This window comes from Mytilus trossulus, chromosome 10, assembly GCF_036588685.1.
Source record: "Mytilus trossulus isolate FHL-02 chromosome 10, PNRI_Mtr1.1.1.hap1, whole genome shotgun sequence".
Taxonomy (NCBI): domain Eukaryota; kingdom Metazoa; phylum Mollusca; class Bivalvia; order Mytilida; family Mytilidae; genus Mytilus; species Mytilus trossulus.
In genome coordinates this window covers 73,527,756-73,544,866 of record NC_086382.1, presented here as the reverse complement: position 1 = coordinate 73,544,866, position 17,111 = coordinate 73,527,756, and the positions used below count along the sequence as shown (strand labels likewise).

At 32.8% G+C, this 17,111-nt stretch overlaps 1 protein-coding gene across 1 annotated transcript; it reads right to left on the bottom strand.

Annotated features, from left to right (window-relative positions):
- Window positions 1-3,856: 3,856 nt before the first annotated feature.
- On the bottom strand, window positions 3,857-16,389 carry LOC134686629 (ras-related and estrogen-regulated growth inhibitor-like). Its single transcript, XM_063546303.1, has 5 exons — window positions 16,007-16,389; window positions 8,130-8,186; window positions 6,617-6,690; window positions 5,108-5,315; window positions 3,857-4,114 (listed from the first exon to the last, which is right to left on the bottom strand). The coding sequence occupies exons 1-5, from the start codon at window positions 16,140-16,142 to the stop codon at window positions 3,939-3,941; spliced, it is 651 nt and encodes a 216-aa protein (XP_063402373.1). The 5' UTR covers window positions 16,143-16,389; the 3' UTR covers window positions 3,857-3,938.
- Between the last annotated feature and the right edge of the window lie 722 nt (window positions 16,390-17,111).

Genomic DNA, 17,111 nt, shown 5'->3' with positions numbered 1-17,111 from the left:
AATTAAAAATTTTATTAAATAAAAAGTTAGAACAAAATCTCGTTTTGGGTGGAGATTTTAATACGATACTAAATCCATCTTTAGACAAAATGGGTGGTTCAAAATATAACACATCTGTCAAATATACGAGTAAATTAGAAGATTTTATAGAAGAATTTGACTTATGTGATATTTGGAGGACAAAAAATGTTGACTCTAGATTATATACTTGGCGTCAAAGAACCCCGCTTATACAATGTCGCTTAGATTTTTGGTTGATATCGAATTTTTTGTCAAGCAGTGTTACAAAAACATCCATTGTTCCGTCTATAAAATCTGATCATAGTCTTATCAAGTTGACACTGTCAGGCGAAAACTTTAGTGAGAGAAGTCCCGGTTTCTGGAAATTCAACTCGGGTTTATTGACAGACAAAGATTATGTGGATATAGTCAAAAATACTTTATCAGAATGTGATGATAAATATCAAAATTTAGAAAATAAAAATTTAAAATGGGATACCATTAAAAGTGAAATAAGGGGCGCAACCGTCAAATATTCCAAATATAAAAACATGAAATTGCGGGAAAGAGAGTCCAGTTTAAAAAAACGACAAGACGAAATTCAGAAAAATCTCTCTCGTACATATTTAGATAAAGATATAAATACACTTTTAATTGAATTAGATATTGTTAAAGAAGATTTAGAGCAAATAGTAAACAATCAAACAAGAGGGGCTATTATCCGATCACATGCCGAGCACTGCGAAGGCAATGAAAGAAATTCAAAATATTTCTTATCATTAGAAAAACGTAATTATAAAAATAAATGTATTAACAAATTAGTTGTAAACGACATTGAAATATTGTCACAAGAAAAAATTCTAAACGAAGAGAGAAATTTCTACGAAAATCTGTACTCATCAAAAGAAGACCCTGATAAATATTCAGGTGATTCTTACTTTTTTGATTTAAATTTTATTCCTAAGCTAACAGATCTGGAAAAGGATATATGCGATGCAGATATTTCAGAATCTGAGTGCGTTAAAGTTTTAAAAACATTTAAAAATAATAATAGCCCTGGTACAGATGGGCTTACCGCTGAGTTTTACAAATTTTTCTGGATTGATGTAAAAAAATATGTTTTGGAAAGCTATGAATATTCCTTCGAGACCGGAACCCTCTCAATAGACCAAAGACGGGGTATTTTGACTCTTATTCCAAAGAAAGATAAAGATAGAACACTCTTGTCGAACTGGCGACCTCTTTCTCTCTTAAATTTTGATTACAAATTATTAGCCAAAGTTATTGCGGAAAGAATGAAATTATTTCTTCCGAAACTTATAGATCCGGATCAGACAGGATATGTGGCTGGTAGATATATTGGTGAAAATCTACGACTAATTGCTGATATTATATTGTTTACTACTTTAAAAAATTATCCAGGGCTTATATTACTAGTCGATTTCGAAAAGGCGTTTGATACGCTAGAATGGAAATTTATTCAAAAAGCATTGGCTTGTTTTAATTTTGGTAGCAAGTTCCGGAAATGGGTCTTAACTTTATACTCAAATATATCTAGTCTTGTCGTTAATAATGGATTTAGTTCTAGTCCGTTCAAAATTGAGAGAGGTGTTCGACAAGGGTGTCCTTTGTCTCCTTTTTTATTTATTTTGGCCGTTGAACTGCTGGCAATAAATATTCGTAAGAACAACCATATATCAGGTATAAAAATTGGGGATACTGAAATAAAAATTTCACAGTTGGCTGATGATACCACTTGTTTTTTGAAAGATGTATTTTCTGCGCAAATTTTATTAGATTCCTTTAATGATTTTGAGAAGTGTTCAGGGTTAAAAGTCAATTTTTCGAAAACCGAAGCAACATGGATTGGAAGAAATAAATTTAACAAAGAAGGTTCCCTTCCTATTAAATGGACAGATGGTTTTAAAACCTTAGGTTTAAAATTTAACGCTTTTGATGAAATGGTTTGTTCTAACTTAGATACATGCATAGAAAAAATGGAATCAATTATTAAAATGTGGAGGATCAGAAACCTTTCCTTGACCGGTAAAATCGTAATTCTTAAATCACTTGCAATATCGAAGCTTATTTATGTCATTTCATCTACACATGTACCAAGATCTTATGTAATTAAAATACAAAGGGACATTAATAACTTTTTATGGAATGATAGTACTCCGAAAGTTAAATCGGAAGTTATTCAAAAGTCTCCTAGCGAGGGGGGACTGAAAGCACCAAATTTTGAAGTACAGCTGTTATCCTTTCGTATCATGTGGGTAAAACGATTTTTGTCAGACCATGACTCTAAATGGAAACATGTTTCCAAAGCATTCTTCTCTCTTTTTGATTTAGAGGACTTATTTATGAGCAGATGTGAATTTGAGTTTTTAAATTTAAAAGCACCTCTTTTTTATTTAGAAGTGCTATCTGCTTGGAAACGTTTCAAGGGTATTTTGATCCCGTTAAATGCATTTCATGTTAGAAAAGAATTTATTTGGTTCAATCCGTTTATCAAGGTTAACAGAACGAGTATTTTTTACAGATCTTGGTACACGAAAGGCATAAGGTTCATTAATGATATTGTAGATGATAAAGGCGAATTTTTGTCTCATGACGCTATTAACAAAAAATATAATTTGAATGTTACTTTTGTAGACATTCTTTCTATTAAACTTGCTATACCACGTGACTGGAAAGATTTGTTATTACAACAACACATATCACCTAAGAGCAACTCTTTTGGATTCGTTTTTGAGCATGAGAATAAAAAAATGCCTATTAGCAAATTATATACTAAAGATGTATATTCACTTTTTATCGATCGGGTAAGTGTTTCTCCTATTTCACAACAAAGGTGGGAAGAAAGTTTTAATATAGAAATTAGTGACGAAAAGTGGAACAATATTTATTCACTAGCTTTTAAATGTACTATTGAAAGCAAACTACAAGCTTTACAATATAAAGTGTTACACAGAATAGTCTCACATAATTATCTCCTTGAAAAATATAAACTTTCTTTAACTAATGAGTGTGCCAGTTGTAAAGAAATAGAAACTATAGAGCATAAATTTTTTGAATGTATAGAAATAAAACGATTTTGGAGAGAATTTTCTAATTGGTGCCATTTAGTTTTTGGAGTAAAAATATTTTTAAATAAAGACAGTGTCATTTTTGGTATATTGAATTCTGATAACTTAGTGTTAAACTATTGTATTTTACAGGCAAAATATTACATTCATTATGTAAAGTACACACAATTAGACAGATTGTTTATATCTGTGCAAGCTTTTCTCAAATTTTTGAAAAGACGTCTGGAGATATTAGAATATTTATATCTTTCTAAAGACAAGCACGAGTCATTTGTCGATAGATGGGGGGAATTTATGGAAGTTATTAATTAAATTTTATTCTCGATATGATCATGTATATTTAATGTATTCCAAAGTATCTTTTACTTGTATCATATACCGATTATTCACATCATTTACTTGTATTTGTTTTTACTATGTCTTATTCGTAAAATATCAATAGTATGACTATGCCATATGTCAATCACTTATATATTGTAAAAATGTATGTATGTATTTATGCACTGTAGCTTGAACACCAAAAAAATCAATAAAAAATAAAAAAAAATATATAATTAATGAAATGCCTTTTCCCACATATCACATGTGATAATGCAATGATATATTTCCAGTCCAAGGAAAAGAAGATAGATAACCTTCATGAACACACGTATAAAGTTACGTCTTTTTTATTGATAACTAAAAAAAATAAATAACAAAACTCTGATAAAATGTATACTTAATAACAGTATGATAAAGATAAATACGTTGTGATATTATTTTTTATTTCAAACATGATATGCTATCATATAAATAAAGACCTATTCCGTTGATATGTACCTTTCCATAAAATTAACATCTTTGTCACCATCACGATTTTTCCAATCCAAATGCTCCTATCACTCGGTCGAAAAAAGATCTGGATTTTCGTTTAAAGTCTATAACCTCCCTACATAACTGGAAAAATGCATCAGTAACATCCTTTAAATCTTCTGAAGCGGACGTTTCAACAAGAGAACATCCAAATTCTCCCGCCATTTGTTGTCCTGTAAAACACATAGTTTAGCAAACAATATTATAAGGTAAGTAGTTTAATTAGATTTGTTTTATTTTAGTTCATTTATATGTTTAGGAGTTTAGTATGACTTCCATTTTTACAGAACTAGTACACATTTGTATTAAGGGGCTAGCAAATACCCGCCTCTAGTACGTGGATGGGTTAAAGACCCATTGGTGGCTTTTGGTTGTTTTCTGCTCTATGGTCGGCTGTGTTGACTCTTTGACATTTTCCCTATTTCCATTCTCCATTATATTATAAGCAAAACTAGTATATGACAACGATTAAAATTTTTTTAAAAATGATGTAAACTTTCCATTTTTTTTTTCATTTTATAATATTTCTTATATCTCAATTATGCATAATTAGGTATTTACCCATGTCTAAAGTGAAATTTTCTAATTTGAATTATAATATCCTTCTATGTGGTATAATTTTCAATGAGATATATATCCACCAAAGGGAGAATGAAGTGGATGGAAACAAGTGTGGGCATCTGTACGGCTTCAGGTATTTACAGGTGGTAAGTTTATCGGTCAGTGTACATGAAAATGAGTGATGTATCCATATTTTGACTATTTTATTTATTGTGTTTGTTTAGTTAACGCATCAATGTAAATATAACGGAATTTGATGAGACTGTCATTAATTAAAGTGAGAGGGTAAGCGCTTTAAAACTAGGTTTAATCCGCCTGTATCAAGTCAGGAATATGACAGTTCTTGTCCATTCGTTTTTGATGCGTTTGCTTATTTGATTTTGCCATGTGATTATGGACTTTCCGAATAGATTTTCCTCTAAGTTCAGCATTTTTGTGATTTTACTTTTTACAAATACATCAATACCGCAAAATTCAAAAATTCGAAAGCAAAAGTCTATTAGTTAACATTATAAAAGGATTTTGGATTTACTATTTGCATAAAAGTGCATATCAATATTAAAATTTAGATTTCCAAATGTCAAAATAAAATAAAAAATATTAACCTTCTTCTCGTGTGACTTGACGCATATGAGCTAAATCACATTTATTTCCTACGACAATTATTGGAACTGTAGATCCCTTCTTTATGTCGTCTATCTTCTTTTTTAATTCATATAACGAATCAAATGACTTCCGGCTAACAACAGTGTAGACCAGCATATAACCATCCGCCCATTTTAAAACATCATCTCGTCCACCACAATCATCCTTCTGAAATGTAAACAAATCTACATGAAATACAGTTTATTACATATAAAATTTATGATTATCAAAATGGTAAGTTTTTTGCTTTGACGCCTTCCTGCGTCGATGTAAGGTTTCATAGAAAAAAAACACAGGCGCTTGGGTCTATGATACAGATTCTTTTTGGTTTTTTTTTATTTATTAAAATATTCAATTTTCTATATTTATAATACATATCTATCACTTCTGTGCATGTCTCACTTAGTTTCGAGTGATTTAAACGACCCAGAGAAAATACCAAATTATACTATCCATACTAAGAAACATTTCACTCGAAACTAGGTGGAACATGCACAGAAGTGATAGATATGTATTTTAAATATAGAAAATTGAATATTTTAATAAAAAAAAAAAAAAAAAAAGAATCTGTATCATAGACCCAAGCGCCTGTGAGAAAAACAATTTCATAGCCTTTTAAGACGTCATAACTATTTGGACTAAGTCAGTATATGAATGAAGAATAAATAAACAAATCGTTGATTTTTTTTTTTGTTTGGTTTTGGGGGTTGGGATTGGTATTTTTTGGGGGGAAAACGGGGGGTGCGGTGAAACCGTTGGAGAGTCATTTAAAATTTAAAATAAAAGTCATAATTCCTGTTCATGATCATCGACAAAATGCAGCAACCAAGTACCTTTACGTAATGCATATAATGTATCTAAAAATAAAGTTTCATGAGACACCATTAAAAAGAAATGACATCGCTGTTGTATTATGTGAATGTTCCGGAATTGTACTTTCTTGTTTATCTTTGATGATTTTTACGGGGACGTGTAGACTTTTTAACTTTATTTTTATGTAGGACGAAAATTGTATATCTGATTTGTTTCATTTGGAACTGTATTTTTTTTTTTAATTTAATGTTTTCCTGACGACCACTGTCCTAAGAAAGGGGGTATGGATAGTTTTGAGCTCTCGCAAACATGTCTTACCTCATCACATTCTGTATGTGCTAACCCACGTCAGGAAACTATAATTCCGTTTTCGTCGCTGTTTGCTCTCAACCATATTTGGTTTGTGTTTATTGTTTACAGCGTAAATCAAGGTGTTTTATTTTTTTTTAATTCGCTGTCTTTCGGAGCTTACTGCACAGTATTGCTTTTGCTCAAGCTGAAAGCCGTACCATGACTGTTAGTTGCTAACATCCTCGTCGAAAAATTGTATCACTGACAATCATACTACATGCATATATAGGGTATAATGAAAACGAGAACAAAAACACGTTCTATCCTGAACGTTTATATAAGTTTATCAACAAGTTTCTTCTTACATCACTGATAGTATCTAAGACTTCTATCGTCACTGTTTCACCGTCTATTACAGCACTGTATTTGTATTTTGATTCTACAATGAAACAAAAAATTATCATAAGAAGAACGTTGACATTAAAAAGATTGATTGAGAGAGATTCTTGCTTGTTGTCTAATGGAAATTATTTAAAAAGAAGTATGTGCAAGACATATCTTGTTAATATGAACATTCATACCTTAACATAATTTTGTCCCACGTGGACAATGACCGACTTCTTTGAAATTGAATCATACAGCGAGTCAATACATAAGAGAGAACTATATACTTGGCTAGCTCTTTCAGTCTTGTTCTGCCTAACCTATAGTCTGATCACACTCCCCGATAAATTGCTTCGTCTAACCTATAGTTTGGTCATACTCCCCGATAAATCGCTTCGTCCTACATATTGTTTTATCACACCTCGATAAATCGCTATATCTTACCTATTGTTTAATTATACTCCCCGATAAATCGCTTTGTCCTACCTATTGTATGATCATACTCCCCGATAAATCGTATTGTCTTACCTATTGTTTAATCACATTCCCCGATAAATCGCTACTTTTTACCTATTAATTGATCATACTTCACGATAAGTCGCTTCGTCGTACCAAGTGCTTGATCACACTCCCCGATAAATCGCTTCGTTTTACCTATGGTTTAAATATACTCCCCGATAAATCGCTTCGTTTGACATAATGTTTGATCACACTCCCCGACTAATCGCTTTGTCGTTCCTATTGTTTGATAACACTGCCCAATAAATCGCTTTGTCTTACCTATTGTTTGGTCATACTCCCCGATAAATCGCTTCGTCTTGCCTATTGTTTTGTCATACTCCCCGATATATCGCTTCGTTATGCCTATTGTTTGATCACATTCCCCGATAAATCGCTTCGTCGTACCTATTGTTTGATCGAATTCCCCGATAAATCGCTTCGCCTTGCCTATTGTTTGATCACTCTCCCCGATAAGTCGCTTCGTCTTACCTATTTTTTTATCGAATTCCCCGATAAATCGCTTCGCCTTGCCTATTGTTTGATCACTCTCCCCGATTAGTCGCTTCGTCTTACCTATTTTTTTATCGCATTCCCCAATGAATCGCTACGCCTTGCCTATTGTTTGATCACACTCCCCGATACGTCGCTTCGTCTTAGCTATTGTTTGATCATACTTCCCTATAAATCGCTACGCCTTGCCAATTGTTTGGTCATATTCCCCGATAAATCGTATCTTCTTACCTATTGTTTGGTCATATTCCCCGATAAATCGTATCTTCTTACCTAATGTTTGGTCATATTCCCCGATAAATCGTATCTTCTTACCTATTGTTTGGTCATATTCCCCGATAAATCGTATCTTCTTACCTATTGTTTGGTCATATTCCCCGATAAATCGTATCTTCTTACCTAATGTTTGGTCATATTCCCCCATAAATTGTATCTTCTTACCTATTGTTTGGTCATATTCCCCGATAAATCGTATCGTCTTACCTATTGTTTGATCATACTCCCCGATAAATCGCTTCGTCAAAAATCTTACAGATAGTGCTGAAATAGAAACAAAACCATGGAACAATCATTTCAACATTTAGATTTAAACAAAGCATAAACTACAATTACATCAGCGCTTTTCCCTTGTACTTCAAAGACAATGCAATTACTCGACATTCCCATTGGACAGGTGCTTTGAAGGGTTTTTAATTGGCAAAATTTATAACGATCATTAAAGATGAAAATGTTTCCATGAAGTGGTTTCCTACTGTCGAAGGTATGTCTATGTTAATGTTTTACTTAGTTATGTACACTCATGGCTGCCAAATCGTTTAGTTCCAATGTATAAAACTTTAACCGAAATAATTCACGTTTATAGACAAGATAATAGAATACACATTATGGACATCAGAACGTTTCTAAACACTGTGTGCACAATTCTTACTAATTTTATCATAACATAGAGCACCTGTTTAAACAAATCTATTTGTCTGGTTCATAACCTCAGACTGTCTTCTATGCCATTTTCATATAGGTGCCAGTTATATAATTAGAACGGAACATTATCTACTCTGTGTAAGAAGGTTAACGCATTTTTTTTTATTTCTGTTAACAACTATAGGTCATAGTGTCCGAACTATTACACATTTATTCAATAAAATATTTGATTTTTATCAGCTGCATATTGCTGCTTTATTTCGTGTTATTGTATCCGAATAGATTTGTTTCTGAACTTTTAGGAACATGCGCCATTTTTCTCCATCTGTTACAATATAACCGAACAGCATGTTCATAGAATAATTATATGAACATTATGAATAACTTTTTTTTTCAAAATCAGAAGATCAGTACAAAAATTAGGAGACGTGGTTGACTGCCAATGAGATAACTATCCATGGATCAAAAGACAAAGATGTGATCACTTCATGGCCTTACAAATTGAGCAAAACCCATACAGTATAAAAAGCTGTAAAACCCATACAGTATAAAAAGCTGTAAAACACTTTACGACAGACAAACACACAACTGCAACCGAATTTTTGATTCCTGGCTTGGAACATGACAATGAAAAATGTGAAGGATTCTAAATATCTGTTGGCGTTCAACCCTACCCCACCTTGCTTTTCCATTTACATTTCATAAAAGAGAAAGACATCAAAGGGGCGATCAAAATCAATGTGGTCGAAAAGATTACACGTGGAAACAAAAAAAGACACATGAATGATCAAAACAACACAACAGTATGGTAAAAAAACAAAACGATGAGGCAAAATGACACAATAGTGTGATCAAAACGACACATGGAGACCAAACAAGTGAAAACAACAGTAGGGCCAAAACAGCACGAGTAGACAAACACACATTAATAAATAAGAAAACTCGAGTCGTGCCTACACAAACTTAGCTGCGAAAACGTAGCTCTTAATGTCCTTTAATGATTTTTGATATTTGCAGACCACTGATCTATGGCCAAAAAAACTCAAAAGAACAATAGAGCTACGTTTTCGCAGCTAAAAAAAAAAAAACTATATCCCAGGAAATCTCAAACTTACAAATCAAAGGTAACTTGATCCTTTACGTCTAGTGACACCCGTTAGATAATTAACAACTATCAAAATCATTGAAGTCATATACAAGAATCATCAATTTACCATTCAACTATACATTCCATTTGTTATTATAACTTACAGAAATTTATTTCAATTTTCACTTTTACGACATTCAAATAACAAAAAAGTGCAAGCTTATGTTTCATGTTAAGGGCATACGATACAGTTTTGATCCTGTATTTACAAGTTCATGAAAATTTGCATATAGGCTATTTTTTACCTGATAAATCAAATATGTAATAACAAATATACCTTCATGTGCTACTTTTTGAGTAAAATGAGGTCGAAATTTTGTATATTTGCTCAAAATTCAGATTTGTGGCCGTAATTTCTTTTTCGAAAGAAAGACATAACTTTTTTGTTATAAAAGATAGACACAAATTGTTTTTGTTAAATAATCTGTAATTTCTGTATTTTATAAATATCCTAAAAAAATGTGCATTTTTTTATTCAGAAATAACTTATATTTATCAAATGTTCATGAATTGAGGAAAACACGTAATTTTTTACTGCATGTTTATCAAAATTAAAAAAAAACCTTTATTTACAGTTTTATAAAATTTGGGTCACATAATCTCCCTGCAAAATGAAACAAAATGCCGTTTGGAAAAATAGGGGTCCATGAACTCGTTTTCAAATTAGATCAGTTTGAATGATAAAAATCAGTCGAAAAATGCATCTTTTCCCGATATGTCACAGTTTGACGTCGCGAAAATAACAAATTACGTTAGCAACGTCATTCATTACCTTACCTGTAACTGCATCGTATGCCCTTAATTAAAGCGTCTACTAGTATGTGACTATAAGCGTAGTTCATTTTGCCGTTTATGGTGTACATGTATGGATGCTCTGCTATGAACAAACGCACTTTATTCTTTCACTTCCACTGAACCAAATAACAAATGTTAATTTGAAGACTGTATGACATCTTGATGCCTTTTTGTGCTGTGTTTCTGGATCGATAAAGTACGTCCGACAGGTTTTTAAAAAGTATGAAATAAAAGTTTTAAACGGCAATGATCTTGTTATTTGCTTCATCATTAACAAGTTTTACACTTACAGTTCTCTTATCTGGAGATCGATTACGTGTCCTTCATATGGAACACAGAAATACAAAATAAATGTGTTTCGGATAACGCTTTTACAACCCAATAAAATTATGAAAAAAGAAGCAATCAGTTCTTATTAAAGATAAGAATGGTTTTAATAGTCATCACTAGTGAAACGGTTTTATCAATTTACCTATATGTTATCAGCATATACATTATTCTAAACTTTTCTTTGATACCTATAGAGCATACAATGTTTGACAAACGATAGCTTATTTTTTGAAAATATTTTACAAAAACAAAATAAAAATGAAAAACAAGCCTATCGATTAATTTTTGCCCGTAGGTGTAACTAAGACTGGTAAGACAATTTACACTAGGATATAGAACCGTACGGTTGAACAAGTAATGCATCGTATAATACATACAAACTTATTGTACAAATGTAAGAAATAGCACTTTGATGATTTCTAGCTTTAGATCTAACGTTATTATTTTTCACAACACCTGTGATGAATGAATTGGACAAATAAAAAACATAATGGTTTGTATAACGTACATTGTACAATGTCTTTCCTTGGCGAATAAGAGTCTACAGATGTCAAAATCAACATAGAAGTGCAATGAAAGAGAGGAGAATATGTTATATTTTCCAGATGGTTATCTATTTAGATGCGTGCTTCACTAACGGATATTGATCTCAAGAGCCTGTCTGTCATTCAACGCAACATTACCGCTAACATGTGATGTAATTCAATACTAATTAACACAAATAATCCGACACTAAGATCACATGTATCAGAAGGTTACAAGACTTTTTTGTAGATGTGTAGGCATGACGAAAAAGTCGACAACGGGACATAGTATATAAATTGTCAAATAATTTCAAAAACTCCCACTTGCCTTTTCAGGAAACTAAGCTACGACTTGACAGAGGAAACGGAGAAGATATAAAATACAAGTAATGACACTCTAAAAGTGGTCAAATAATATAAAAAAAAAGAAGGTGTGGTATGATTGCCAATGAGACAACTCTCCGCAAGAGACCAAATAAAACAGATTTTAACAGATAATTAATACGTGTATATGTGTGGACAAAAAAGAATGTTAGTAGTTGATTTTTGTTAAGAAATCGCAAGTTTTGTGTACTACTTTTGTAATGTGGCATATTGGAATGGAATGGCTCTATTGTATGCTCTCTGGCTCTATTGTATGCTCTCTAGCTCTATTGTATGCTCTCTGGCTCTATTGTATGCTCTCTAGCTCTATTGTATGCTCTCTAGCTCTATTGTATGCTCTCTAGCTCTATTGTATGCTCTCTGGCTCTATTGTATGCTCTCTAGCTCTATTGTATGCTCTCTAGCTCTATTGTATGCTCTCTAGCTCTATTGTATGCTCTCTGGCTCTATTGTATGCTCTCTAGCTCTATTGTATGCTCTCTAGCTCTATTGTATGCTCTCTGGTAGTAACTTTGAAAGCTCGTATGTGAACACACATGAAATTAAAAGGAGCATTGCAATAAAAAGTGACTACGGAAAATTTTCAACAATTTATATACATCAAACTATATCCTTTCTATAAGCATTAAGATAAGGTTCAAACAATCACAGAATATAGTATTTCTTTCATTAAGACATTAACTATTGGCTAAAAATTCTAACTTGAAATTAAAGTCGGTAGTTTTTTGTATGGAATATTGGTGGATATTTGGTTTATAAAAACATGTATTCAAAACATATTGTTTGAAACGTAGCAAAATAAGGAAAAAACGTTTTGAAATTTTCTTATTTCAAGTTTGCTGCACAACTTCAAGTGTTGAATTTTTAAACGAAAATAAAGCTTCATACCAAATAAACCTTCATTTATTAATTTGATTTATGTTTTATATATTATGGAAAGAATTTCGTGTTGACTAACTCCCTAATTTCTAGTTTATCAAAATTTATGAACTCTGACTAGAATATGAAATGATTACTATACTTTGAATATTTTATTTCAAATTAAAAATAAATAGACTAAGAATGTCATCTAAATGAATTTTGCTAATGCCCGCGTCACACTGTCCCGATTTTAACGCCGATGACAACACGATTATGGAAATTTTCAAAATCGGGACTGATCGTATCCAGATCGGGCTATTCGTAGTACCATCTTAAACCATCGGCCACTTGTTCTAGCCTTCAGGGACAACTTCGGGAAGGGTTCTAAATCTTTTAACATGTTAAAAAATCCCCGAAGGTGCGTCCGATGTTGAGGGTTCGTATTGAGTTCGTATCACCATCCTCACCATCGTAATGTCACCGGGAATGAATCTTTAAACATCGTATTGCATTCGTGTTTCCATCGTTTCCATCGGGCAGATTTGACATTACGATGTCTACACGAATGAATCACGAAGCTACCCGAAGGTCTAACGATGGCAACACGACTTCGTGAAGACCTGGTAATCCCGTCGTGTTGCCATCGAATAAAAGTACGAAGGCGACAAGATGGAACTACGACGGCAATAAATCCAGCTAAATGTAAGTTAATTTTCTCGCTTAAATACATTTAAAGTGCCATGCGCGATATGCACTGGTCAGTCTAAAACGACAGTTAAGGAAGACGTTCACAAAACATGGAGTTCATATCATATGACTCAATGAGAACAAGAAAGGCGACAGCGTTGTTTCTATTGATTCAAATGGAACAAGAAGAGCAGCTAATACAGGCTCAGGATTTACTTTTACAAGTAAAATATTATTTTTTGTCAATTTTTCTTATCAAGTAACATAATGAAAATCATAAACGCGCCTCGTACACCAAGACTGCAGGTACACGTATATAGGGAAACCTACTTTTTCTTCATTATTCTGATTTTTTATGTATCGTCTGTGTTGTTGTCACACGAATGTTTACTCCATAACCATTTTGTTTTGCCGCATTTGTTGCTTTCCCCACACCCTTCCTTTTGTCTATATTATAATGATATTCACCTGGAAAGAGCTCTTTTTGAATAAAAGGGATCAACGAACCCATTACCTTACCTTTAAGATAGATCAATAAACATGGGCATAATTATTGGTGATTATTCAGACTAGTGCACACATTTTACAGTTCAAACAAGGCAATGCCGAGCGTGGCATCCCCTCGTATGTAACATATTGGGGACAAATATGGACACTTTATTTGTATATGACACATGCAGTAAATGCTAAATTGAATATGCATATTTGATGCATAAACTATTTTTTTAGAAATCAACCAAAACATGCAGTAACTGGAAATACCTTTAATATTGTCTTTAGAACCAGCAGGTAAAAAAATGAGCAACCATGCAATTTCCTATGTATTATGCTATTTCAAGGAGAAAAAACAAGTCCATCTGCATGACCTTGACCTTTTGCCTTGAACGTAAAAAATGTCAGATCATTGAATGGAGGAACAGTATACCAAATGTGGTTAAAATCTTTTAAAGCATATTTGTTTTAGAGTGTCCACAAGGGTGATATTGCCTTGTATAACAACTGCCACTGTGACCTTGACCTTTGAACTTTAAAGTCAATAGCGCTTAAGATATTCTTAACGAGTAACACCATACCAAGTTTTGAGCATTTTGGTTCTAGAGTGTCCATTACAATTTATTCTACACGCAACTTACATGTAGTAGGCGAGGGGATAATAGAATCATATTCGAAACAGTGTGGTCCTGGCCATTGATTGACAACCTAAATTATCCCATTGACTGGGACAGATTAGATGAACGTTTGTCGGTAACGACTATTGCTCACTTCTTACTTATTATAGAATTTAAACTGTGGGGTCACCAAAGGTTCTTAACGCCTTTAATGATAAAATAATTCGAAAAATTATTCAGGAATAACCTTTATGTTTTGATTTATATTATTGATATAAATCAACACATCGAATTATTCCGAATTAGTTTTTCGAATTGCTTTATTTAGGTGTTGAGAACCTTTGGTGACACCACAGATTCAGTGTCTTTAACAAGTACACAGTGAGCAGTGATTGTTACCGACAAACGTTCATCTAATCTGTCCCAGTCAATGGGATTATTTAGGTTGTCAATCAATGGCCAGGACCACACTGTTTCGAATATGATTCTAAACAAAGTTTTATAAGAATTAGACAAAAAGATCGATTTTCCGCCATGCATGGCAGACTTGTACATACACGATAGGTTGTCGAAATTCTGTTCGTATCATAAAAAAGTAACAAACAGGTAGAACGCTTTTTTAGATCGTTTGTATACTTGTATTATGTAACCTTTAATGGTTTACTTTTTTTTTAAATTGTTATTTGGATGGAGAGTTGTCTCATTGGCACTCACACCACATCTTCCTATATCTATATACATGTATTTAACCTGTATTTATCTTGTTTAAAACGCGTGATGCCTTCGACATATAATTTAAATGCATCGCAAGCTGTACACTATGTCTATTAGACATCGTATGGCCATCGCGCCATCATCGTAATCCATCGTGTATCCTTCGTAATCCATCGCGTAGCCTTCGTGATCCATCGTGTAGGCTTCGGCTGAGATATGAAGCTTAAATACCTGTCTTCGGTTAACCTCGTATGTCCATCTTTTGCTATCGTATATAATTTCGGCACCATCGTATAGACTTCGATATTCATCGTCCTTGCTTCGGTCACTTTTTGGTATTTTGACGAGATCAGGACCAACTTCGTACGAACTTGCAATTTTCGCATTCGGGTGTCCATCGTTTATAAAAATCGGGACAGTGTAAATCAACTTGATTTTGCATTGTTTTCTTTAATAAACATCAAATATAAAAAAAAAAAAGAAGATGTGGTATGACTGCCAATGAGACAACTATCCACAAAAGACCAAAATGACACAGACATTAACAACTATATTGGTCACCGTACGGCCTTCAAAAATGAGCAAAGCCCATACTGCATAGTAAATAGACTATATCCATCAACTTATTAAACTCATATTCAAGCGTATAATTTCCAGTTAAATAAAATTGAATTTTCATTGCAATTTACAAAAACTAAAACTAATAACAGAAGCTTGTCGGAGACATCCGTTTGTCCTTCACTTAGAGGTCGTCGAGTTTAGACATTTTTGAATTAATGAGGAACTTTTCTCTCCTTAAAAAGTGATAAATTCTTACTTGTTTTCTTTTATTCTTCAAACTAGAGTTGCCAGTAATTGTATATAATTATAAGAAATATATCGACTCACCACTCTTTCCAACACCATGTTGTCCTAGGACGGCGATTTTAGTATCTCCAAACGATGACTTCTTCCTTTTTATGTAAGGCCTAAGAGTAGAACTTCCTCCTGTTGAGGGGTCACTAAGTCCCCCTCCCGAAGTCATTACGCGTTAAATCCGGTGTTTACATCATCAGCTGACACAAAACAGAACTTGTACGTAGTAATTCCTTAATGTACATTCATTGAACATATTGAATACACTTCTTAGACAATTATCTTATTTATATATAGATCATGTCGATCAGTGTATTATTTATGTTGTTTTCAGATCCAATTAATTATTTCCATCTATACAGTTTAATGAATAAAAATAATAATTAAGTAATTTCTTCCTTTCTCTTTCTCTGCCAGATCGTTATCAATTGTTTATGTATATTCCAATTGCTATGATATACCGGTTCTCTGTATATAATAATGATAATTGGTTTCATTCATGCTGCTGCCGATAATTATTTATTGAAGATTTGATTGCAGTAACACATCACAGAACACATACTTGTAAATTAATATTCAAAGAGAAGTTTTATCACACAAAGTGTGGTTTTTGCCGTGTTTCCAAAAGACATAATTTAATACATATGTATATAAGCAGATACGCTTCTCCGTAGTTTTGATGTGCGTTTTACTTTTTTCTCTCTGAAATATGCAGTTCGAGTTTGTCTGTAATTTGAAAGTTTAATCCATGCAAATCTATTCGTAATCTGTAACCAAAAAATGCTTGAACAACACATGATTCAAATCACTTGGAATATCTTGGTAATGTAAAAAAAATAAAAAGAAGAGGTATGATTGCCAATGGGACCATTCGTCACAAGAGACCAAACGACAGAGACGTTATCAACTAAAGGTCGTCATACGGCTTTCGACAATGAGTTAATTCCATACCACATTGTCAGCTTTAAAAAGTCACCGAAATGCCAAATGGAAAATATTTCAAACAAGAAAACTAACGACCTGATTTATAAACAAAACAAAAATGACAAACATCAATATACCACAAGTTTTACAAAAATTATTCGAAGGTATTATAATAACTTTTTTTGGTAAATAAAGATCTACTCATAGTTTTATC

What these genes read in the sequence shown, in the direction of transcription:
- LOC134686629 (XM_063546303.1), bottom strand. Translation starts at nt 16,142, where the DNA reads ATGACTTCGGGAGGGGGACTTAGTGACCCCTCAACAGGAGGAAGTTCT. An exon ending in ACATGGTGTTGGAAAGAGTG is followed by an intron (nt 8,187 to 16,006) that starts GTGAGTCGATAT and finishes TTTCTATTTCAG; the next exon opens with CACTATCTGTAAGATTTTTG. An exon ending in TCTTAGATACTATCAGTGAT is followed by an intron (nt 5,316 to 6,616) that starts GTAAGAAGAAAC and finishes TTTACATTTCAG; the next exon opens with AAGGATGATTGTGGTGGACG.